At 40.7% G+C, this 26623-nt stretch overlaps 1 protein-coding gene across 1 annotated transcript; it reads right to left on the reverse strand.

Moving 5' to 3' along the window:
* Window positions 1-1045: 1045 nt before the first annotated feature.
* AQP1 (aquaporin 1 (Colton blood group)) lies at window positions 1046-18531 on the reverse strand. Its single transcript, XM_015852703.2, has 4 exons — window positions 18061-18531; window positions 4008-4172; window positions 3700-3780; window positions 1046-2896 (listed from the first exon to the last, which is right to left on the reverse strand). The coding sequence occupies exons 1-4, from the start codon at window positions 18445-18447 to the stop codon at window positions 2717-2719; spliced, it is 813 nt and encodes a 270-aa protein (XP_015708189.1). The 5' UTR covers window positions 18448-18531; the 3' UTR covers window positions 1046-2716.
* Between the last annotated feature and the right edge of the window lie 8092 nt (window positions 18532-26623).

Consider the following 26623-nt stretch of genomic DNA (forward strand, 5'->3'; position numbering starts at 1 on the left):
ATCTTGATTCCAGGGAGATTTTGCCGGGTTTCTGGGCAACGTCATGTAAATACATTTGACCACTTGACATTTGATAGTGGGTTTCGATACTTGCTGCTTCGTGCTTTTAATACCTTTGCCTGGGTAACCTCCAAATATTTTAATGTGTGCTGATAACTTTTAAGCATGCTTGTCCAACATAAAGCAAAATCATTTGTGCCAGGAGTGGGGAGACCATTCGTAGCTATGGTCTTGCATTGTTTTGAAACTACTGTTATCACATCAGGATCTGAGTGTTAGAAAAGCACTTTGTGCAATCAAGATTTTCCTTCTCTAAAAAGAAGTGGGAGCAGATTTAAGTCTGGAATTTCACTCTAATGTGTTTTACTTCATTTCCAGGAACTTTGGAAACACTTTCAGTCTGAATACACTGACAAATAACACTTCATTTGCTTTGATCTACGTTTTGTTTCTTCACTAGTGAAATAGTTATCATACATCTTTCCATCTATTTTGTTTGTTACAGGAATAATCAGCAGCGACAGCTAGAGCATTAATATGACATAGGTTTATTATAAACATAATAGGAAGTCAGTGTTGCTTTTCTTCAATAATTTGTGCTTTGAAGAGTAGAAAAAAAAGAGATACTATTTTGTGTAAGAAGTAGAACACATTTTGAATCTGCATCACTATCAGTGTGAAGTTACCACAAGCTCGTCAAGGAAAGATATTTATTTTGAATAATTCCTCCAACTGTTCTGTGTGGTCAAGTTTGTAAGGAAAAAAAAAAATAAAGGGCTGATTTGGGGTCAGTGGATGTCCTAGAATGAGGGCAAATTCTGGAATTTTATTCTGGAAAGTCTGGATTCAGCAGGTTCTGGAAAGTAGGCATGCAGTCTTTGTACCCTGCTTCATTTCTAAGTATTTTTTAAATAGAGTTTGATTCTAGGTGAGGGACTATTTTGCCATAAAAAGGAGCTTTCTCGGTCTTACAAATGGGCACCTGAAAATGCTATAGCAGAGGAAATACAGTGTGCTGCAGAGAAACAAAAAGGAACAATGAACATTTCATGTGTTAGCACAAATGATTTTGTTTATTTTTAAACCACCCCAAAATCCAATCATGCTGTATGTACATTGACAATACACAGGATAACTCACCGAAAGTAGACAAGATAGATTCTGGATTAGTCTGCTGGCGTTTCTTTTTTGTTGTTTGTTTTTTTTTTTCTTTTTATCTTGTACATCTGCCCAACTAGATGAAATGATCCAAACTACATGGATTCCTGTGTCAACCCTCTTTCATTTTCACTGCCCACATTGTCTGTCCACCAGGAGACATCTGTCATTCATATTACCTGTGGGGTGCTTGTCTGAGGGGTTAACTGTTAATGTAGGTTTCTGTGGGCCTCATTCCTTACATAAAATGGTTTAGTGCAGAACAAGTATATCAGCACCTGTCTGCTTCAGCTATAGTCTATCGTTAGTATGTGAGACCAGCTACTGTTACGGGTTATTCAGGAAATCAAAGGTAGCACACACACAAAAACAAAAACAGAAAATCATCTTCCATTTTGTTTAGAATGTTAGTTTTCTTCATGTTTCCAGTGTAATTTATTTTGCTAAGCTCTTATGAAATTCTTTCCACTTGTTTTCTGCTCTTATTTTCTTACAAAACAGTATACTAGGCTTTCTGTATAAAACACATATATAAACATTTATATTTATATATATATATATAAAAAAAACAAAACAAAAAAAAAACCAAAAAAAAACCAACAAGGAAATGACCCTCCAAATGGACTTACACATCAGTATGTATTTGTCCCTCATTAGAAAATATACTGCGTGTATATCTATTAATTGTCCCTGAATGTCATAGCACTTGCTATTAAAATGGGGTCAGGAAGAAAGGAGTCTTTATTTTTTTTCCTGGTTTCTTTTCAAATATGGAGTTAATTTACATAAAAGAAGCAAAAGTAGAGCAGTCACAGGAACAATCAGGTCCTGTTTACATATCAGCACCATGTTGCTCTTGTTGCTGTTGTAACTACTGCTCTTCAATCTCACTTCTAGTTATTACTTCCCAGGAATTCATATATCCACACATTTTTGGTTATCCCTTCACAATTGGATGCAGGTTCAGAGAAGATGAAACACTGAAAAATGTAAATAGATCTTGAAAACCTGAAGCTTCTTGTTCTGCTCAACAGTATTTCTGGTCCTCTTTCTTGGAGGTTATCAACAATTTAGGAAATTACGGTTCTTTCTACATAACAATTTTTAGCAGCCTTTGCTTCCAATATTCTATTTCTGGGAAATGCTTAAAGAATTTTTTTCACATGCACCGCTGACATTAAATGCCAGCTTTGCATTTGTGTGCATTTTTCTCTGGTATAAACTCCTATTAATGCTACAGATGAAGTTTAATTTCAGCAAACTACTGCATGATGTGCTGGGAGAGCCAGCCATGCTGAACATAACAGCAAATTTGATACTAGTGAGAGAAGGGTTAAATATCAACCCAATTTGTATAGATCATTCTAATGAATTCTTGGCCTGAAGATGTTGCAATTGAAAGACCCCAGATATAAAAAAGCTATTTAGATTGGGTGCAAAAAAAACGGAAAACCATATTTAATTACAAAACAAAGTACTTCTTGCTGGTTTACAAAGAGTCTGTAACACTGATAAAATCTTCAAAAACCAATGTGTTTCCCCTCCCCCTTGTCCTTCTTTATTTTGGTTTCATTTCAACTCTGGAGTTCATATCATCTCCTTCCAGATCATACTCTTCTACTTGGCCGCTGGTCCACACCTTCACACGATCAGTCAGGTCACTGCTTCTGGGAGCCAGGATGAAGTCATAGATCAGGGCAGCACCTGCTCCTCCAATGATTGGGCCAACCCAGAAGATCTGGAACACAGTTCCAAGCCCAGTTAATACATGAATCATAGAATCATAGAATTACACAGGTTGGAAAAGACCTCGAAGATCATCAGGTCCAAGTAGGCATTATTATCACTCCCTATTTTTCTTTCTCTCTAAAAAAGCAACACATTTTTCCTACACACTTCTGAAAACACTGGCTCCTTGCCTAGATTCGTTATACTAATATCACAATAGAAGTGTGCAAGTGGGAGATATCTGTACAATTTCCACATTGTCCTCATTTTGTATGTGTTACTCTTTAGATTAAAATGGCATTCATATCCAAAATTTCATAGCCCCATTGCACTGTCACTGAACTTCAAAGAAATCTTTTGCAAATAGCTGCCAAAACCAGTGTGAGAGTTAGAAGAAATTACACTGAGTTTTAGTAATATAAGTAAATGTTCATGAAGTTCCTCATTTTAATCACAGATAATAAAGATCTGTAGTGTTCCCAGTGCACTTATCCATGGAAGTGCATAAGCAGATGTTTATAATAAGAAGATATTTATATGCATTTATAATAAGCAGATACTTATTCACTTACTTAAATAATCACAAGGGAATATAACCAGAGAAAATTAGCTGTATTACTTTGAAAATACACAATCATCTTGAGGAATCTGCATCTCCCAAAGATAGTCAGAAGCAAAAAGAGATTACTTTTGTTCAGCAAAGTAGGAACAACAACTCAGCAACAGCTAGTTATTTGGATTTACATATTTCTGATCTTGTAAACTGTGAATAAGCAAAATCTCTTGAAAGTTAAGCGAATTTCTTCAACTTACCCAGTGATTTTCAAAGTTGTTGGCAATCAGTGCTGAGCCAAAAGATCTGGCTGGGTTTATTCCACAGCCAGTGTAATCAATCTAGGAGTCAAAAAGAAAAACAAAAAAAAAATAGTGGTGAGATATCAAAGTACACATCATGGCATCTTGATTACACAGCATTACCACACACAGTGTAGAATTAAAGTCAGTCACTGAGGAGGAGGCAGAAGGATGGAACTCCTGTCTTGACAATTATCTGCTTTTTCTTCAATGGCCCATATTGAGGTAGAGCACTGCACACACCAAAGGTAAGAGCTAAAACTTACTGCAAGAAGATGTCCCAAGGCAACAGAAAGACCAATGGCCAGAGGTGCTGATCCTGTGACATCATTCCTTCTCCGGTCTGTGGTGGCAAGGACACACAAAACCAGCTGGAGAGTAGCAATGATCTCAATTCCTAGTCCTTGGCCTGCATTGATTCCTTTTGCAAGCTGTATGGAGACAGGAAGGAAAGAAAAAAGTCTGATATTTCTATCTGCCTTCACGCAGAACAACAAAGTTTCATGGGATGTGGTATCTCAGTTCAGGCCTCTACCATCATTTATTTACTTGTGATTCCATTTCTTACAACAAAAATAAAGAGAAATCAGTTGAAACACACAGTATTACACTCAGGTTAAGGTATAACCACCTTTTGTTAGCGAGAAAACATGGTGGTTGCATCCAGTGTGTCCAGCCAAAGCAAACATGAACCAGTAGACACAATGAGAATGTAACTGGTGTACATGTGAAAGACAAATCTATTAATGATTTGCCTTTAGTAGAATATATCTGTAAAAATGACATCTGGTGCCATAAGTTATTTATTCATTGCTTGTGAGAATGAGGATGCTGTGGTCAAGTTAAACATTGCTCAACTTGCCACTAGCAACAATTGCCAAACAAACAAGAGCATGAAGAGGAATGGACAATTAGAGTAAGAAGGTAGCATAGCTCTGAGTAGCCTGAAGGTACCCATCTGTCATCAAGTCACATTAATCTTTTCTTCTGCTACCACTAATTATTTTCTATTTTTCAATATGAACTCTTCAAAACAAGGACAATATATCGACATAAATATCGACAATACAGAAATCCTAAAGGCTTGATGGAGGAAGTATTTCAGTTTATCTGTGAGATAAAGTAGGTTCTCCAAAAAAACTCATACTGGCACATGTAGATATTCCTACTGTATTATTAATCATGGAATCAGTTGAGTTTCTTAATAATGTATGTGTTGCAGGACAAATAGAAACAAGTGAAATTTACATAAATGAACATTAAAAAATAATGGCCTTTTCATATTTCTGTAGTACTATTATAAAGTTTTCTTCAACAAGTAACCATGGATCTAAATTAATTATGATATAACAGGTTTTGAATTCTGTTTCTAATCATTGTGTTCACTGGTGTCTTTGTTAAGACAAATCCTTATGAGCTGAATAAATTGTTGTTAAACAGAAGTAACTGCATTGCATAGATGGGATAAAATATGAGCTTGGACACATGCCAACAAAACTGAGAATGCAAATGATTCATTGGAGGAAGAATGAGCTGCAAAACTTACAGTCAGTAACAGAGCTATCAGTAGGCTGTCCCATCTGTCATAGCCTCTATGTTAAAAACAGCAAAGTTGTACATAACAAAAACACAATTTCTTGTTATGGTGATCTGTCAGAAACAATGAAACTATGGGAAATTGTGTATTAAATCTCTTTTCATGGTTTTACATTGCAATTTTCCTAAAATTAATACTTGAAAAACCTTAAAACTTCGTGAGGTTTTGTTAAACTCCTTTGCTTTCCACCTTTGCTATTCAGTTTTCTTGTTTCTTCTCTGTAACACGGAATAATATCATATTTGTAAAAAGAAGAGAATATTGTCTGTCTTCAGCTATCAAAAATCCAATCAGCTACATTAACAAACATTGAAATGTATTAATTTCTAAGAAATGACATCTGAAACATAAATGACATGACTTTGTATCTTGTTCTTTGACGTGCAGAACAGGTAACCCTTGAGTTAGAATTAGTTTATCCATGGATAGAAGGGAATCTTGGTTCAAATGATGGATATTTTGGTTCCTACCGCATCCATACAGTAGAAACCAAAACCATCTTCATGTACTATGTGTGAGAAATATAAATTCTGTACATATGAGTTGGCAGTGAAAATGACACGATCTAGAAATCCATACTGAACAGCTGATATAATACTAAATTAATATTCTATTACTTTTATCCTTTCCTTTTTAAAATAATCACTTCATTTGCTGCAAAGACATTTGGGTTGCAACTCAATAACTTAAATTTCAGGTGCATTCCAGTGATATAAAAGATTCTGTACTAGAGAATCTGGAAGATCTTATCCTACATTTGGAAGGCCAAATGCAAAACAAGGTTATTTCTAAGTGAGTGTATACAGATGTCTAAAAGAGGATATGAAACTAACTTCCCCTCTATCATAATGCAACTTTCAAACCCCAGAGCGTCTAGATCTGAGATCTGAAGCATTCATGTTGAATTATGAAAAAGCCTTGGCATTTGAAATGAATAAATAATAATCTAGCATAGGACTTTTCCTTTGCTTACAAGGTCTTCAAGAAAAACAAACAAACAAACAAACAAAAAGACAAAAAGAGTAAAATTATGCCTTCAAAACCTGTGATAATTCTTATCTTTGAGAAGAGGAAATCATAGTCTTCCTTTCCCGCCAGGAAAACACATCCTAAGGCTGACGTGACTTGAGGTCATTCCCTCTGCTAATCAACACTTATTGATGGGCTGTGTGGAACCAAATAAAACCTGGAAATATCATAGGAAACCTTTTGCTTTCCTCTAGCGTGTAATATTACGTAGATTGCCAGGGATGTTAGATTCTCCACTGTGAGAGCAAGAACTCTGGGCCATGTTCCAACTGCAGACTGAAGCAAGCCTTGGATGTCCCAGTTTGCTGTGTTTATAAGTATATTATCACGTATGCTGATTATTTGCCTACTTGTCAGAGCTATGGTGTCACTACAGCAGTAGGCTGACCCTCCTAAACTATAGCAACATATGGAACACCATGAGTCTTCACCAAAGTTAAGGTCTCTCTGCACAACAGGAGTAGTAGGAAGGTTCATTTCCTAGTATTCCATGTAAAGAGACATCAAATTAAAATGAACAAAGGCATACACATGCATATTTCTGTACTTATATAGTCCTTGGTCATAGTGGAATTCAGTATACACAAAGGTAAATATAAACTGATCTTAACTGATCTTAATACTATTCTGCTACTGAGTATATTCATAATTTAAGATGGCCATATCTTCTTAAAAAGATGGAAAAAATGGTTCTTAAATAGTCATAATAATGCCTTGTGCAAGATGTAGTCACCTCTACTGTAGTGCTGAAGTGAAACTGTCCTGTTCCATTGACGTGTACCACACTGAAATGACTTTCTCTGCTACACTGGTAGGCTGATTGTCATGACCAGTGGTCATGACCAAATATGTGTGCAGGAACGTGGGCTGCTTTTGTCCTTGATGTATCTCTGGGAAAATATCTGGCTTTTTTCCACCTTACTCCAGTAACTCCCACATGCTTGTGCCATTTTAGATGGCACTTTGTGTTCAGATGAATTGTTTCACTGAACCTAATTTCTAAATCCTTGCACTGATTTGATAATAAAAATATCAGAAAAGTACCTAAGAAATGGGTTGCTTTATTGGCAAGATCTGAAGATTGTAGTGGGACATAAAGATAGCTGAATCACTGCCTTGGATGCAGTACTTGGATCTGAATAATTCCCCCTTGACTGTAATAGCATTAATATCATATGCAGGAGCATAGATGCAGACAACCCACATGAGGTACATCCTTCCGTCAGCTGAATCATGCCATCAACATTTTTACCTGAGTTGAGTGTGACACAGAACAAGTTAGTGGGGAATAAAAAAGAAAATGGCTGAAGTTTTCTAAATTAATAAAATTATTAATAAAATTCCTATCTCGGTCAGAAAGCATGTAGCTCCTGAAAAGAAACTGGATGGAAGCTAAGTACTCAGGCATGTTGAATACTGAGTTCTGCATCACTGGAGATATCCAGCCATTACCATAAGGAAACCTGCTTGAGGTGAGCAACTGCATTTTGTTTTTAGGGACTGAGTAGCACTTTCTTCCATCTCTCCACAACATCAAGTAGTTGTGATTTATCTGCAACTGAAACCATGGAAGATTCAGGTAGGTGCCCGTAACTGCCACATTTAGCTGAATGACTTCCTGAGTTTCCAGCAACAGCGTGGGCAAATGGTATGTTTTCTTTTTCTTTATTTTTCCCTCCTCTCTCATTTTTTTGGAACAGGATATTTATTAGATGTCTGCTTTCAAAAGAGAAACAGGGACAGGAAATTAAACTGGCCCAAGGTAAACCCAACTGTGTACTTCTCCAGTGGCTTCACATTTTTCTCATCAGGAATCAAAGTATATCAGGCTCAAAGCTGTTTCCCGTTATATGGATAAGAGAGTTGTTATGCAAGGTGGTTTCATGATGTGATGCCATGCCTGCCTCATATTATCCAAGAAACTCAGCAAAAGGCAGCATCTTCTAGGGTTAACCTTGCTTTCATATACCAGGGATTAGTTTCTCATTATTCTTGAAAAAGATCAGGCCTCTGGAAATGTGGAAATCTATTTTTCAGTATGGGAATGTCAATAGTTATGAAACACTTCACAGCAAGCAACGCAGGCTGATGCTTTTTCAAGTCAGAAAAGTGAAACCACGGAATCTCCTCAGCGTTTACGCATTACCTTTCCTTAATGTATTTTTAATATTCATGCTGGAACAAGAACTGCTGCAACAAATAATATCTTTATGTCAGAGAGTCTTCTTTCTCCGTGTACTGAATTCAAATAAGCTGCTATTTGCAGCAGGTCTGATGTTTTCAGCACTCCAACTTAGGAGCTTTTCTCTTCCGTGGTAGTTTTTTCTTAAGGTAAAATGTCTGGCATTTCTTTTCAACCCAACTGGAGTCTCCCTTCCTGGCTACTTTACTAGTAGTCTATTTAAAAAACAAATCTTTTAATGTTTTCTTTTTACAGCTTAAGCTTTCCCATCTTAGACTTCTGTTGTTTTCCTTGACAAGAAAATCTTTTCACATTGGTTTAAATGGTTTATGCTCTCCTTTTCGTCCTTACACTGGAAATATTAAATACGCTTCTTCATACCAAAGTAACATTTAAGTGTTTCACTGGGCAGAGTTATATGACATGATGTTCTTTGAATGCAATCTCAGAAATTAATCTTCCTACTTCCTTCAAAGCTGCCTGTCATTTTGTTTGCCTCTTCTATTTCTTTCAGCTCCAGGTTCTACCATGATCGTAACTTGATAACTCCCATCCTAATAACATCCCCCTCTCCTGCTGGAATAACTGTAAGCCTCCCTTTAACTCACAGTCCAGATGTATCCTTACCTATTTAACCACAGTTATTCTCTCCTTGCAGTTTAATAACATTACTCTGAAATTGATGTTTCTATACTCATTATTTACTCATTAGGGATTCAGAAAGTAGAAGAGTCGCATTCCTTTAGTAAGTAGAGTGAGGCAGAGATCTGAAGAGTTTCGTTTAAAATTATATGGCAAGAGCACTCAGATGGAGCTGCTTATGAGGCAAAGGATTAGCTTTGGATTGAATCCTAGGTCAACAATAGAAGCATTCAGCAGAACCTAGGGACAAAACATATTGTCCTTTGTTAGATTATCCTTCCTACAAATACAGCCTTAAGAGTTCTAAAGGAGGCACGTTCTGTTCCCCAAGCGCAAATTATGTTTTCCATTCTTTGGTCAGCAGACACCCTGCAGCAACAAGGCTAACCTCCCTCCCACCCCATCCTCCAGCTGATGGGAACCTGGCGTGGGCTTTGTCTTGCAGCAGCCTGGGATGCAATAAAGAGAAGAGTGATGTCCAATGACACGCAGTAAAAGCCAGTAACTGTACGGGACTTCAGTTTAACACAGATAGTTGGAGAAAGGCCATTTGTTGAACAGGCTCATTGGCACTTTAACTTTCTGATATGCCTCTGAGAAACAGATTTTTTTTCTTTTCATTTTTTTCCCCATATGAAATAAACAACTACTATTCAGATGATGTAGAATAGTGATATTTTCCTTTGCCTGACCAAACACAAATAAATTGTTCATTTTCAGTAGAATAGATGAAGCATTCCTTTATACCAGTGCACTGTTTATAGACTCTTGCATTGTCAGCCCAAAAGGAGATAGTGTTTCTTGCACTCAAGAAACCTTTAGATCTTGTACTAAGGGACATAGTTTAGCAGGGAAATATTGGTGGACAGTTGGCCCATACTGTCTTTGAGGTCTTTTCCAACCTTGGTGACTCCATGTTTCTATGACTCTATGATTCAATGGGGAATTGAAGACATATGTGAACCTTGAGTTTTGTGCAATCTACCTTTCAGAATTGCTCCTGGGATCACTGTCTAGATTCAAACAAAAGTCACAATATAGTCAAACTTCCCAGTTATGAGGTAGTTTTAACTGTCAGTCTTGTGCAGAACATTCAATGACTTGACTTATTATTATTCCTCGTTTTTCAAATGCAGTCATCATTAACTCCAAGGGAAACTATGTGAATATATGTAAGGAAACTTGCACCAGGTTTCTGTTTTCAAAGCCTTCATTGACTTCTCCTGGCACAGGAAGTGTGAATAGCATGGAAAAATTGTTTTCTGGTAGTACCTCTCAGTGGTTATTGCTGAAGGGATGCACAGGACTCTGCCTGGAAAGTACAAGGAGGAGTTCTTGGCTGCTTTCCCATCCTCAAACATCAAAAGAAAACCCCCTGCAGAGCTCTCAGCCTACTTTTTTGACCTCCTGCTGTTTATAGAGTTTCCTCCAGGATGCCTGACAGGTCTGTATGTTTGATTTAACAAATTAATGTTGTGCCATAGCTTCAGATATCATGGACTCCAATGGAGTAGCAAGAGGTAAATACCAGCACTAGTTTTGGCTCTGAATGCCAGAAAGTGTAGTGCTTTCCAAACAGGTCATATGTTAAAAATTACACATACACAACATAAGGCTCCCAGACAGGGCAAGAAAACCTGCAGCAGGCATTCGCTTGATCCATGAAATAGGTATTAACTTTATACTGAGGGTTCTGAGGAGCACAGTGAATACACAAAGGCAGGGGAACACAGAAACTGAGAAACAGAGACAAGAACTGTGGAGCTGTGGAACAGTGGAATAGTTTGGTTTCTTTAACTAAGGAACAACAAAAAAAAAATTTCTAAGAACAAAGTTTTTTTGGACATTTTTAAATTACAGTATCAGGTAAAGATCTCTCTTTTATTGAATGCTCTCAATTAAGTTAGAGTATGACAATTAAGCAAGAATGTACTACTGCTCTAAAGAAAACAGGCAATTTCCTCTTGAGACAAACAGGAAATTTTTCAAGGGCTATTTTTTCTTCCTGTAGTACTTGTAATGTGTTTCAGTATCCTTGTTTTAAGAAATGCTTCTCTTAAAGGTAACAATATACAAGCCAGATAGCTGTACTTCTTAAGACTCTCCAACTAAAGAGATGCTGTTCTCAACACGCTCAAAGGTCCAAATTATCTCCTAAGATGCATGAACCCTGCTGCAATGGCTTGCTGTTTTTAACAGTGTACCAAGAGGATATCCATAATATTCACTCTCAGTTTCTTATGGAAATTTCCATTTGTCCTTAGACTGTGATTCTTGCCATAGAATCACAAAATCCTGAGATGGTTTGGGTTGAAAAGGACCTTAAAGTCCATCTAGTTCTAACCCTTGCCATGGGCAAAGGCACCTCCCACCAGACCTAGTCCAAAGCCTTATCAAATCTGCCCTTGAGCACTGCCAATGATGGGGGATCACAGCTTCTCTGGGCAGCCTGTGCTAGGGTCTCATCACCATCACCATGAAAGATTTCTTTCTAATATCTAACCTAAATCTCCCCTCTTTAAAGCCATTCCCCCTTGTCCTGCCATTACAGTCCTAGATAAAGAGTCCCTCCCCAGCTTTCTCCTTGGTCTCTTTCAGGCCATGCCATATCTTGATTTACAATTAATACTCATTAACATATATTGTTAGTGTACAGCGAAATTAAATTAGAGTTAGAATTATCCATATTTGAATTTGGGTTAACCTCATCTGAAAAGTCATTCTATATGTCAGTCTGTCTGTTGGTTGGTCTATCTATCCATGTATCTAACCACATATCTATACAACTATCCAACTATCTATCTCTCTGTCTCTCTGTGTCTCTCTCAATCCTTCTGCCCATCTCTTGTGTGTGAGTGTGTGTGTGGAAATGTGTGTACCCCAAAGCACAAAATACCCCAATATATATGACATAACAAATAGAATGCCAAGGAAAGGAGAAGAAGTTTAACTGTCCATTCACCAGTCAGGAAAGGCAGTGGAAAAGTTATTTTCCTTCTTGACTTCTTTCATACTTATTCCTACTTATTTGGACAGCTGGTAAAACACAGAAATTTATATACATGTTCCAAAAAACCCACAACCATGAACTAATTTGAATTGCTACATTGACCAATCTTACAAATTAATAGTATTTTTAGCTCTGTTGCAACTCATTATTTTAAAAACCTACATGCCCACCTTTCATCAATTTCTATCTGATCTATTCTGGTGTTTGCAGAGTATTTTTCAAACAGTGTACCAGTCATCCTAGGGTCCTCTGGACCCTGACCCTGTTCATGGCTTGAAAACTACTTTGGACCACTCTGTTTTACCATCAGAGGATTTACCTGTAGATGGGTGATCAGTGAGGGCCTCATCATATGTCACTAACATCCACACTACTGCACCTCTGTGTGCTCTCTGCTAACCACCTATGGAGGCATTCCAGAACTGTGGAGATGTGGCACTGAGGGACACGGTCAGTGGGCATGGTGGGAGTGAGCTGGGGTTAGACTTGTGGATCTTAGTGGTCTTTTCCAACCTTAGTGATCCCATAATTCTGTGTAAAGCTTAGGATATGGTTCCCTCATTATGGAGCAGAAGCACTAAGCCAGTTTTTGTAGAAACAAAAATAAAAATAACTTCTGAGTCTTAAAAATAGAATTAGAGCCATAACCCTCGTTATTCTCAAAGGTACTTGGAGGATGGGCGATAACATCAGTTTTCAGTCTCAGCCCAGATATTTCTGCTGTCTCGTGTGAACTCCTTAGAAAGCAGCTGTGGCTGTGGCCATTCCTGAGCAGGTGCCTTTCCTATGTTCCACCTTCCTGACATGCTGTGATTCAATACAATGCTGGCAAGCCATAAAAGACAGCTGCTGCAAGATTGAAATCGAATAAAGAGCTATTGTTGTGCTGCTTTTTGTTAAGAAACAAAAAATTATGGACTAATCTCATGTACAGGAACCATTTTGCTCACTCTGAAAACGCAGCTGCTTCTGATCCTGTGTTGCAGCCCCAGAGCCTAAGCACAGAGATATCCAGGCAATGTTGGCTGGAGGATCCTAAATCTGAACAAAAACAGGGAGGTGATAACAGGGAATGAAGCTGATCGCATAGAAGCTGGAGAAGGGCATAGTACATAATCTGCACTGAAAAATATCAGGAACTTTTTAATAAGCACAAGAGTTCAGGAATGCAACAGCATATCTCATCCATCCAGTGGCACCCTGGCAACCACATTTTCTGTACTGAGTCAGAAAAATAGCGGCATCATATAATTCTTAATCAATCACTGACTCAGTTGTCCACTCATGCTCTCCGTTTATTTTGGAAGCCCTACCAACGCAACCAGACACTGCTTAATTTGAGGCTGAAGGAAAGCAGACTCAGGGTGTGGACAGAAAGAGAGGGAAGTCACAAAGGGAAGCACTGAGTCACCAACACCAAGCATTCAAGTCCTACTCCCATGGTAGGAGGGCCATGGACATTACATTGTGTAGGACTATATGTGGGAATTCTGGAGCTCCCTACAGCCTGTGATGCCCTACAAGGCAGCTAAAGGAGGCAGAGACTCAATCACACTGAAAACCCAAAGGGTGTTCCAGGAGTAAGTGACTTTCCACATTATAGGAGTGGTATCTATCTGGCTATCAATCAGCTTTAAATAAATACTCCAGACCTCCAAATTGTAAAATCACAGAATGGCCTGGGTTGCAAAGGACCACAGCGATCACCTTGTCTCAACCCCCTGCTATGTGCAGGGTCACCAACCAGCAGCCCAGGCTGCCCAGAGCCACATCCAGCCTGGCCTTGAATGCCTGCAGGGATGGGGCATCCACAGCCTCTCTGGACAACCCACTGACCACACCTCCTCTGGATTTTCTGGAAAGTTCCTCAGTTCCACAAAGAACATTTGTCATGAAGCAGTTTTGAAAACAGAATTCTTGTACTTGTTATTCTTGGTTCCTTTCCTTTTCATTGTATCGACCCTGAGTAAAACTACCTGCAGGTCTGTTTTTCTTCCCTACAATTTTTGATCCACTTTGAACATTATATATATATATGTGTATATATATATAGTATTTATAAATGTTGAGGCAGATTTTTCAAAGTATTTCCAGATGGTGGCTTATGGAAGCAGAGTTCCTGGCTTTTAAGTCAGTATATAGAAATGCAGAAACTACTGAAAATTATTAATCTGCAAAGGAGTGTCTGCATTTTTTCAGAAAATGAATATTTTCTCACAAAATGAAGCAAACAAACAACAAAGAAAGAGAGATGAATTTGCTCAGCACGTTTTTAATTGCGTGATGACAGTTCTCATGATAAACATTGCTGAACAGCAAATATTGTGTTACCTTACAGGTCAGACGTCTCCTCTCACCCATCTTTCCTGCTTGAGCTCTTTGTTGGCCATTAATTGCCCATGATGAGTAGTTTCTTCCACTATCCAAACTACAGATCTGTCCTCACTCGACAATAGCCAACTCTGTTGGCAGATGAATGCACTTTGGATTATGTTATCTCTATTCTTTTTTACCTAATGGAGGCTTGTGAAATGAAGTAATGCAGTTGCCAAAAAAGGAAAAAGATACTAGATGATACAAGTATAAATATTCAAATTTTTATAACAACAAACACTGAATACTACTCGCTCTGTTTTTTCAGTGCTCAAAGTTTTTGCTTTGGCTGCTATGCTATTACTGAAATACATGGGAAGTTATGTCTTAGAAGGATTCAGTCATCCAAGTACCTCTCTGAATATTTTCCAGAATTTCTTACTTAGAACCAGCCAAAAGTTAAAAAAATATTCATTGACTACAGTTTAGATTTAAGTCCTCATATGGGACAGTTTTTCTTGTCTCTAATAATAAAACAGACCTCCATATTAAATAAAGTAGCATCCTGGTTTTTCCTGCTCTCTTTCTCTCTTCAGCCCTGTACCTTCCATGCCTGTTTTCTGTGCTCTGTTTTTGCTTGCATTTCCCTTTTCCCTTTGGGCAACAAGAAAGACACAGATAGATCAAGGTTCCCAAGGCTGAAGCCTCATCATACTGAGTTTACTCTACAGTAAAAGAGGAAATCTGGGTCTCTCTATAGGACAACAGAGAGGGTCTAAGAGCTGAAATACCTTTCTTTGTCTCTCCTCTCTATGAGATGGCATGGAACCTAAAGAATTGGTAACAGCTCTATGGCCCCTTGGTGAAGGAGCTGCACTTGAGCAGGATAAACCAGAATTTATCCCACCCATATAACCCAGCATCAGTGAGAGCACTGGGTTGCCACTGTCTCAATTAAATCGTTCCCACTGCAGTTTTCTTGCAAAAGAAAAATAAAACAAAAAAACACCCTTTCAAGTCCACGGCAAGGCCTGAACAGAGGAAGCAGTCGTGCATATCCAAGCCACCTTCCCAAACCTTGCCAAAATGGAGCACTCCCTTTCTTTCTATTCTTTATCTCAGTAGTGAGTCTATACCTCATTTTCTACTGGAAGGACAAGAAGACAGAATAGGCATCAGGAACGCCAGCTCTGCCTCTCCCCTCCTTGTCCTCAGCTTGAAAAGCAAGCATGACATAAAAGCAAGTCTCTGCGGCATCCCCTTATGCTCTGTTTGCTGAAGGAGGCAGTGCAATGTGACTTCAGGATGTGCCCTGTGGGGATCAGCTTTGTGTGAGGACAGCTGTTCTGTTGTCCCCATGCTGGGCTCAGACCCATTGCCCCCTCAGTCCCTCATCTCCCCTCCCCAGCTGGTCCCAGCTGAGTGGGAAAAGAATGGATTTGCTTTCCTCACCAATTCCTTCTTACAGGAGAAAAGAACAGCTGCTGCTCTCCCTATCTCCTGAGATGTCCTCCCCCCGCTCTCTTCTATCCAGAACATTTATTGCTGGATGGGAAATAGAATATAAAAGATCAAAACTCTGAGTGTTTGACAATAACAAGACCAGGGCTTTTCACAGCATTTGGGAATGATTTCATCCACCAATCCACATGCAAAAAGTGTTGCCAGATTTGTAAAATAAGCATGGAGGAGACTTAGAGTATACATTCTCCTACCACTGATTTTATGGTATTAAAAAAGGTGCACTGAATGTATTCCAGAGGGAGGGGCAGGGCTTGCACTCTTGAATGCAGTTTTTGAGATTCACTGCGTGATTTTTCCATCTCTGACTTCTCTCTATTTGGATGCCCTTGTGCAGAGATCTGACTTAAATCTTTGTAACTTGAAGAATTACCAACAGCGGAGCAAGCTTTTGAGGTGGTCCCCTACACCCACTTTGCAAACAACCAGTTTCAGGAGCTTCAGGGCAAGGGAAGGAGCCAGCCACTAGTGCTCTGTGGCAAGCAAAAGGCAAAGACCAAATGGGAATGCTGCTGAAAGCAGACCTCCCGCGTTCCATGGCAGCTGGCAGCCAGACCTCTCGAGGAAACCACCGGGGCGGGTGCCCTGTCCCATGCGGTTGAGCACTTCCCTCTGCCAGTGGTTTCAGAGGAAAGGATCACGTCTCACACACGCAGCCAGAGCCCGCTGGAGTTAATGAAAAGATTCCCTCTTCTTCCCCCAAAAATGTTTTGGATGATCCCACAGGAGTTCCCAGATGGGTGGCAGGGTGAGACCCCTGCAGGGAGGTGAGCAGCCAACACAAAGAGCAGCACAAATGGGTGGCGCTGACCTCCTTAATGTCAGCTTCTGTATTTTCAGAAGCTCCTCTTCCTCGTGCCACAAAATGCTTAAAACTTTTTTCTTTGTCTTTTTCTATTTATTTATTTTTTTCTCCAAAATGATTTCTGAAGTGATATTGTGCTTGGACCTTTGTGCCCCAGTGGGCTTAAGATTTCAAATACATCCAAGTTTCAAACTGTATCAACTATTCTGCAAGAAGGGGGGCATAGAAAAGCTATGAAATAAGCATTCTTAATAGAATCAGGTGAGATAAGTGACCAGAAAGGAATTTCCATTTATAGTACTCCTCTGCATACTGCCTTGCTGACATGCGCTGATACTGGGATGATTTCATGTTGAAAAGGGTGACTGTCCTTTTTGCCCCATTATAGTCCAGTGGCAACAGCAAGAAAGAATAACGTGTGAAAGAGGAGGGGTTGCCACCAGGCAGCTGTTTGTATGCTGTAATGGACAATAGCTGTGAGCACCTGGATGGGAGAGGGCTGAAACCTGCACCTCTCAAAAATGCAGATTCTTCACCTCATCCTCTGACCCACACCTGAGAAATTCATATTTCCCCCCATTTTTGCACAGCAAGAGTAGGAAAAAGAAGAAAAGTGCAGCTAAGATTCTGCATCAGGCAGGATGAGAGCACTGTGCCAAATGCAACAGATGATGCTCACACCTTTGGTGACAGCGTTTCTCCTGCTACCCATCTCTCACTGGTCCTGTAGGTTCTTACACTGCACTTATCAGGTTACACAAACTATTAATGAGGTATTGAAAAAGAGCCACATTCACAGAAGTGAAAACACCAGTTTATACACATTAACCAGCATCACAAGCCAAAGACATGTTACCTGAGACCTTCAGAACCAGGAAAGAGACTCAGCCATGCAAATATCAGTGATTTCAATGTTACATTGGTACCAAAAGTCACTTTTCTGCAGCATGGATATGCAAAACTGAACACGAGCAAAACTGATAATGACCATAAAGCTCTGAAAAAGAACAGAAGGACCATCCCTACAGCATCTCTTACCAAAGAAAAGGATTAAAATAGTGCTTCAGCTGATAGCAGTGAATGCACGCATCCTGGCATCAGTCAGGACAAGCTCTCTGCCTGAGGTTACCACCAACATCACACACATCCTTACAGGTGTTGCCCTCACCTTTCTAGTCTGGGAAAAAGAGTCAAGGGGGGAAAGCAAAGTTTCAGCTTACCGCATTGAGCCCCAGGGAGTTGTAAGGCAGAGAGGAGGTGACTCCGGACAGGATAGCAGTGGCCACCACTGCCCCCAGGCACTGAGCGAGGATGTACATCAGTGCCTTGAAGATGCTGATCTGGCAGCTCAGCAGGAGGCCCAGGGTCACCGCCGGGTTCAGGTGGGCACCACTGATATGGCCCACGCTCTGCGCCATGGTCGCGATGGATAACCCAAAAGCCAGCGAAACCTTCACGTTGTCCTGAGTTGCTGATGTCCCGTTGACTGACACTGGGAAATTAAAACCCAGGGCCGAGCCAATGCTGATAAAAATAAAGAGGATCATGGCAAGGAACTCGGCCACCACTGCCCTCCAGAACATTTTCTTTTTGAATTCACTGGCCATCTCTCCTCTCTCTCTGCCCTCCTCTCTCTCTTCTGTTCCTTTCCCCTGCCTGGTATTTTCCCTTCGAGGTCTGAAGAGAAAGCTGGAGAGAAAATACGGTCCTTGGATTATTTATAGGGCTTTGGGTGGTCTGTAGGAGGGAAGGGGTGTTGCACAAAAGGAGGAAAGAACATCTACATCGATGCTGACTGTTAGATTGATGTAAGACACTGCACGCTTGCCAAAGTTTTTTCTTCCTTTTTTTTTCTCCCTCTCTCTTAACTGCCTTCGATCTCTGCTGCTGTTTTTAAGAGGCTTTTTCAAGCCCTCGGAAGAGCCCTTGGGAGAGCCCCGGGAATGTTACCCTCACTCTATTTAACATCCCTCATCCTTCGGGTCGGAGCAAGGGCTGTCGCGGGGTCTCTGCCTGACAGAGGGCTGAAAGGAGAAGCACTGAGCTGAATTACGGCACACAGCTCTGTGGCAGCTGGGGGACAATGAGCAGTAGTAAACAGAGCTGATAACTAAATCCACGCTCCAGAGATGGAAAGATCCCTGTTTCATTTGAAAACAGACAAGTCTCTCCTGCTGGTTTCCTGGGGACCGAGTACATTTTGGATGCCACCCTGATCGCGGACGGACAGACACAGAGCAACATGCACTGATCTGAGCTGACTGAGGCAGGGATCGCTCCCCACCTCCGTGACCGCGGTGTAAATAGAACCGGACACCACAGCAAGGGGAAGCTTTCCACGGCCGTGATTCCTGTGTGCTGAGGGATAGATTCATTTCTATTAATATTTAATTATTTAATTTACCTAATCTCAGGGTTTCTTGATCAGCTCAAAGCAGCCGCTCAGGGACTCCCCAGCCCACGTCCTACAGTAAAAGTGCAGAGGAACATCAGCTGTCACGGGGGAGACTGAAACGGGGACGTAAGGGGAGCGAGAGGGAGAAGGGGCATTACATGCTTGATTTTGCAGACAAAATGAATCAACAGACAAAGCCAGAATATCCTCGGCAGCAAAAGGTCTCATCGCTCCGGGCTTTATTGCGGCAGGACGTGTGTGCATGCCTCGGATTAACCCTTGTGCTCTCAGAATGCTGCGGGCTGAGAGGCTGCTGATAGCATATTCTGTAAGCCAGGGGGCTTCCTCGGACTTACAGCTGCTCAGCATTCGATCCAGAGGCAGAAACAAAGTCCCCAGACACAAGTCTTGAAAGAAGAGCACTTAAAATCATCCCACTGCTTTGCCTCCTCCTTTTTCTTCTTCTTCCCTTGAAGCACCGCTGCTTCCTAAACTGCATTTAAATTAATTTGAAGGGAATAAAACCAAATACACACCTGAACAGCATTAAATAATTGACAGATGCCTTTTCTTAAGCATATTCCTCTTTCTGAAGATGAATTCAGATTCAAGGCAGAGCTCTGAATAAAAATCTGGACATCCTCAGCCACTGTCCCCATGTCTTCATTCTTTCTAGTCTTCAGATGTTTTTGATTTTATGAATAAGTAGTTTTATTTTGTTCTGCTTTATAATGTGCTTACACAACAGCACTGCACAAATCACACACAAAAAGGGGGGGGGGGGGGGGGGGGGGGAAAGAAAAGCAATGAAATAGGAACAAATTATTGCCTTCATCCTTCTAATTACAGTGGAACTGCAATGAGGCACAAAGTGACAGACGAATCAAAATTCAAATTTAGACAAATTTCAAGGTGGAATTTTAAGATTAAAATGTCAATGCTGGTTGCATTCCGTTCAGCAGAACTTCTTGTTTACTGTTTAGCAAACAGTTCCTAAGACCTGAAGATCATACGTGACCAGCTCCCCTGGCTCTACCTCCAGATGCCCAAGGCATACATCACAAACCTCCGGGAAAGAAGAGCTCTATGAATAGTTTACAAGAGCAAGTACTTTCCATGTGTCCCAAATTGGCACCTGTGGGATGGAGCTGCCCATCCCATTCACTGTGTCTACAGGAAACTCCCTCTTTACTCACTTCTTCCTACAATTAGGGCCTGGATGACCAAACAACCTCTGTCCCAGTACTGATAAGGTGAGAAGGAATCCCTCAAAGGAAAATTACTAGAAGCCAGGAAAATGAGCTGGGGAAGTGTTGCAGACGCCTGTTTGATTCATTCAGTCTCCCATAGGTATCCCTGGGAGGCCAGTAACAGAGATGGGGTACAAGGCAAGCAAAACCTTTAGTCTTTTGTGAGATAGCTTTGGCCTATGTGGGTAATGCTCAAATTCAATGTTCCTCAAGAGCAATTGGTCACCCTCCTTTAGAGTTAGTTAATTTATTTTCCTCCTGGGACTCCTGATAGAGCTCTCTGTAGCTAATACCCACCCCTTCATATCTTGGAGTGCCACCAGTTAATGATTAAGACAGATTTAGAAACAACATATATATATATGTATATGTATATATACATTCAAGTGAGCTGAAACAAAATAAAGACAGAAACTTTGACATATAAACGTGGAAAATGCACAGCTGGGGAGCTGTTAGCCAGTCTTACCTGACATGGACCATGTCATGATCATCACTTTTGTCTTGTTAACTAATTACTGACATGGTGGTGATAGCAGAACTGTGCAAAGACATGCAACAGACATTGTCTTGTATTTATAGATGAGCCACCAAGGGGAGATGGTGTCCAAAGAACAAATGTTCTGCACATGAAACTGAGGGAGTTGGCAGAGACAATAAGTGAAATCAACGATGTAAGCATAGTAGGAAAGAGAGAAAGCAAGAGTGGAGCAGCAGCGCATCAGTGGAAGATATAACCCAAGTCATGACTGCAATCCAAGGGTGCCATGGCTAATCCCAGGACAATGCCTGTTCAGAAGTGTCTTCTACCACACAGATCTAAGCAGTTCTAAACTCACAATATCCCCTTTGCCATAAAATGATTTCCACTCCATCTTATCCAGGCTAATGGAAAATATCCCAACACTTGGCCAAGGGTCATCTACCCAGTGTCCATAAACAAAGCAAAAAAAGGGCAAAATCCACCGTCCTTAGTATCAGATGATCTGGGGTAAGTGCAGAAAGTTTTTATAGGCACGACTTCAAGCTTATGTGCCAAATTATACACAGAGGTAGAGTCTGAGTTTTCTGGAACTACGTATCTAGAAATAGCGATGATTGCCAACCTTATGCAAGTGTTTAAGATAGGCAGTGAAGAACATATCTGATGGGAACAAGAGGCAGAAAGTAGCTTCTGAGCTGATGAGTGATTCTTCACAGATGATTTAAATCAGTGTCCTCTCAACATTTTTTAGTTACACTAGAGAGAATTTAGCAAAAAAATGAAGCTCACAGAACTGGAAATTTAATCGCCAAGATCCCAGGGCCAACTCATCTGTTGTCTGAAACAAATCAGGTTCTAAAGGGCTGTAGCACAATCCTCACTTAGCATTTCAGCCAGAAAACAAATGTACTTGTTGGTTAAGTGGTAGGATTTGTTCTGTGCTCCCACAAGTCAGATTGTGCAGGATCTCTCTACTATTTGAACAAGAAACAAATGTCAATGACTGCAAATTTGGTCTTGGCTTGAAGGACTTCTCTAGGAATTTTCCACTTAGGTGAAGGAACAGTCAAAGTTGAAGGGCAGAGGGAATGCATGTTGGTCCAGAGGCAAAACAACCAAAGAAACCAGAGGAACTTTAGCAAACTGCCATTACTCTGCCCTTGGGAAGAAAAAATCATATCCTGTACCTCTGCTGGTGTATTAGGAGGCAACCAGCAATTGCTAGGACAGCCGTATTGTTCAAAGTTTTGGAGGCAAAAGCAATTCCTCTCTTCTGCCCATAGATTTTCACCCCCCTGAAGCATCACTGATTTTCTTCCCACTCTGAAGAAAATCAAAGCCAGGCTGGAGCGTCTGTGTGTTTGTGTTTGGATGGGACCTCAAAGATCATCCACTTCCAATCCCCTGCCATGGGTTGGCTGCCTCCCACCAAGTCAGGCTGCCCAGGGCCACATCCATGACCTTGGGCAGCTTTAGGGATGGAGTAGCCATATTTCTTTGAGTAACCTGCTCCACTGCCACAAAAAAAATGAATTAAAAAAAAAATTCCTCCTAACATCTAATCTGTATCTCTTTTTGTTTAAAACCACTCCTCCTTGTCCTGTCTCTATCTGCCCTTGTAAAATGTCAGTCTCCCACATTTCACACACTTGTGGATGGAATGAAAATGTATTCTGTTCAGTGGTCTCCATAGAGAAAGTTGGAATTCAGAAGACAAAGTTTCCTATGAAAATGACACTGACATCAATAGTTTTACACCAATATTCAGGAGCAGCTTGGACTTCACTGGTTAGGAGGAGAACCTGTCCCGATTTCCTAAACCTGGGAAAGAAGAAATATCTCAGACACATCCACCTCCCCATAATGTGCTGTCAGCTGCTCTGAGCACCCACTTGCTCCATGTGCTGACTGCTGGGAATCCCCCTCCCCACTTCTGCGCTGATGGTTCCCTGTGCAGGAAATGGTGAGTTGGCAATATCCTCTTACCAAGCTGGCCACCTCAGCCCCTCTGTGGGGCTGGATCTGAGCTCTCAGGAACTCCTCCGGTAGGACCAGTGGTTATTTATGAACCACATGAATCACCTGGTGTGCCAGGAACTGAGATGGTGCGTCACCCCATAAAGAGGAAAATTCCAAAGCATGAAGTCTATACAATCCATTTTAATATGGGAATTTTATGATTCAGAGAAATCAAAGCAGGTTCTAAAGGCTGGCCATGCTTCTCCCTTTCTTAGGGAAAAAAATCTGTACATTATATTGTGTTAGCTTAGCTATTGTAATGCTCTTTTGACAGATTTGTTGTTGATGTTTTTACATTTATACTGCATGTCAGCATCCTTACTATGAAACTTCCCCATTTCTGCTCTTTTCATTTTTCTTTTCTTTCCTCACTCTGGGGTATAAGAATAAAGAGAAAACATATCATTGAATACAGAAAGGGAAAATGAATAATGGAGGAAATGCAATATGAGAAGAGGTAAACATATTTACATCGATGCCCAATTTAGTGAAGATTTATAGACAGAGATGATGGCAATGAGACAACGGTTTCCTCTTGAAGGCCGTATCCAAGGCACCTCAAGAGAAAATCACTCAAGAGTGTCAACTTTCATTTGAAGTTGTTCTCTCCTCTGAGAGCAGAAGATGGTGTTTGCTTCCCGTTGAAATAAAAAGTGCAACAGTGGATGTGCTGGCACAGCAACTTTTTCACCACGAGTACAAGGAAATCCCAAGGATAGCATTTACCTCCTCTCACTGCGGATATCTGCCGTGATAACATCCCCACCCAAGCTGGCATCCTTTGGCTGCCTCTCAGTGCGTGCAGGGTGCAGGTACAGTCAGGACACAATCACATTGCTTGGCTTTAAATGTCTACACTCGATTGGCTCCATTCACTAAAGTATGTGGGGTTCCCAGGCTGCCTAGCTCCAGAGTAAACATTTACCTTTCTCTGGAAACCCCATCTGCATGGTCATGGGAGCTGTAGAGGTGGTGATTGTGTCAGTGAAATCTGCAACACTTTCTTAACACTTCTGTGACATGAAATAACAAAGATGACTGTCTTCCAACTGGGACCCAAAAGGGAATTTCCCAAACAACCGCTAAACAAGCCTGCACCAGAAGCCAGATTTCCTTTCACCCTGATTTTCTCAACTCCCAGTCCTCCCAAAAGGGGAGGCACTGGATATCACGATCCTTTCACACGACCTGCATAGTGTGTAGCCTTAGAGAAAGGGAATGGCTAAGCTGGCTTTCATCGAGATCATTATTTATCTGGTGGTGACTTCCCAAAACAGGTATTTCTTCTCCCCCAGTTTATGGTAGGGATAGAACCACAAGCTTTGCTCTCAGCATCAAGCAACTTGTTGTAGCATTAACATCTCAGTGTCCCTTTTAGACCACCAAACATTGATGCACTTTAGGAGCAAGACTTTTTTTGCAAGAAAGGAGAGCACGAGTGCTTTGCCCCATTGCAGAATAAAAACTTGTCCTTCTCACCCACGTGCTTTCTTGAAGTATGACCTGTTTCTATGGCACTCTCCTGAGGGTTAAACTCCAAGCATTATTCTTTTCCTAAGCAAACATATTTAGCAACAATTGTGCTGTTGAGTTTCCTGCACCCACTGCATCACTGGGAGGTTGACCAATTTCTTTTTTTTTCTCTTTTTTTCTTTCTTTTTTTTTTCTTGCCCTGCACATTGTGTTACATAAAACAACAAATCTGCCAGGAATACCCAGCATGACACACCAGTGAATGCACTAATGAAAGCCTCGGTAGCTCGTTACAAATACAGGAGGTGAATAAACCATTGTTAATGCAGTAGGAAACTTTTTAGTATGGATCACCGTTCACTTGTTTGTAGTGAAAATCACATCCAATCTTCCATTGACAGGAGCTGCCATTGAGATCGGCAATGGAGCAATGCCGATTAGTTTGTTGTTTGTTAGTAGCTTTGAGGCAGAAGGGTTTTAGGCACATTTTCATGATTTTTTTACCCAGATTTTGCTGTTACTTGCTCCTCTATGGTTGGTTTCACCACAGCTCCGCTGCTCAGGCTCACAGCTTGTCTCTGGCACCATCTGAGATGCTGATTCAGCATCAGAGGCTGCTTTGTGATTGTGCATTTCTTTAGTAACTGCCAAGAGTTATAGGGCACTGTCTGCTGAGATGATGTGAAAATAAAATGGAGACTTTGAGGTGAAATTTCTGACCTAATTCCCAAGCAGGAAAAACCCTTGTGGTGAACTTTGTCAGGATTATCACACAGCAGCAGTTGGTGAAGTGCTTTGAGAGGTGTCAAATCTATGGGATCTCATTGCAGCAGCAGAGCCTTTCACCACCTTAGCACAGGCTGTGGAAATAAAGCAACAAAACACTGTGTCCATAGGCAGAGCACTGGCATGCCTTGCAGAGAGCTGTGTCAGACGCCTTAGCTAATGCAGTGATCTAGGAGAGTATTGAGTTTTTCCTCCATCTCCAATACCACTTACAATGCTCCTCCTGAAGCAATTTGTTTGGGCAACTAATTTGTTTACAAGCTCATGTATTCGGTTATGTATTTTTGTCTTTATCTGTAAACATAGTTCTTCCCTATTGGTTATTCATGTGGTTATAATGCTTGTATTTTCTCTGTAAGAAAGCATCTGTCAGACCAGTTTTACAGTCCAGAAGATTCACTTCATACTCTAATTGTGCACCTCCAGGTTACTACCACATTTTATAACTGAATAATGCTTGCAAATTCAGCACCTGCTCACTGCTCTGCCACTGAAGATACAAAACAACTGAACAACATCACACCAGAATAAGATCCTAGAAGAACAACTACTGCAGTAAACATGACAATCAGTCACTGATATCTGCATCTCAAATACAGTTTTCCAAAAGTTACACACTCATTGCAGTTTCCTAATTTATGTGATGTTTTCCTCACTTGTTTATGGGAGCAGAAAACTCAAAGTTTGATTTACATCAAGAGATGACACATCTATCACAACTTACCTATGCATAAGCCTTAAAACAATAGAAAATCCTTAGCAACTGTGAGATTCATCTGACTTCAGAGAGCTAGCCTTACGTCAGTTGTACGTGTTTCCTGTACACCCAGTGGAAAGAAACACATTTTTTGGCACTTGACTCAATGAACATCTTTATACAACCACTTGGGAAGCATGACACCAGGGGCAACGCTAACTATGTTGACCAGACTTCTTTACTTCAAAAGTCTGTTTGTGTCACAAATTATTATCAAGGTGTACCGTATTGCTCCCGGAACAAGCAAAGAGCAGTGTGGCCTGGGGAAGCAGTAAGATCTGCCAACATGGTCTGTTCTAATGCCATATGTTAGAACTGGAAATGGATTACAAACCTGCAGATGTGAAGTGTTAGAGACTGATTGAGTTTTCTGTTGCTTGTTTTTCAGCAGGAAACAGTACTTTTAGCCATCTGATTAACCAGCACAGACAGTAAGTCCATGGAATCTCAGGGACCTTGTTCTGTAGTTCCTTTATAGATCTATAAGGTCCAAGTAAGGGGGCACATGTATGCAAAGCACTTGGGATAAGCCTTTGGGATAAGATTTGAGGTTTTTCCACACCGAGTCTCAAACTGCTTGCATTCAGTTACATTTGCATAGTCATGGCAAGAGAGGTAA

The sequence above is a fragment of the Coturnix japonica genome, chromosome 2 (assembly GCF_054131305.1).
Source record: "Coturnix japonica strain WE chromosome 2, WE-NBRP24, whole genome shotgun sequence".
NCBI classification, from domain to species: Eukaryota; Metazoa; Chordata; class Aves; order Galliformes; family Phasianidae; genus Coturnix; species Coturnix japonica.

What these genes read in the sequence shown, in the direction of transcription:
- AQP1 (XM_015852703.2), bottom strand. Translation starts at nt 18,447, where the DNA reads ATGGCCAGTGAATTCAAAAAGAAAATGTTCTGGAGGGCAGTGGTGGCC. An exon ending in ACTCCCTGGGGCTCAATGCG is followed by an intron (nt 4,173 to 18,060) that starts GTAAGCTGAAAC and finishes GTCTCCATACAG; the next exon opens with CTTGCAAAAGGAATCAATGC. An exon ending in ACAACTTTGAAAATCACTGG is followed by an intron (nt 2,897 to 3,699) that starts GTAAGTTGAAGA and finishes ACTGTGTTCCAG; the next exon opens with ATCTTCTGGGTTGGCCCAAT.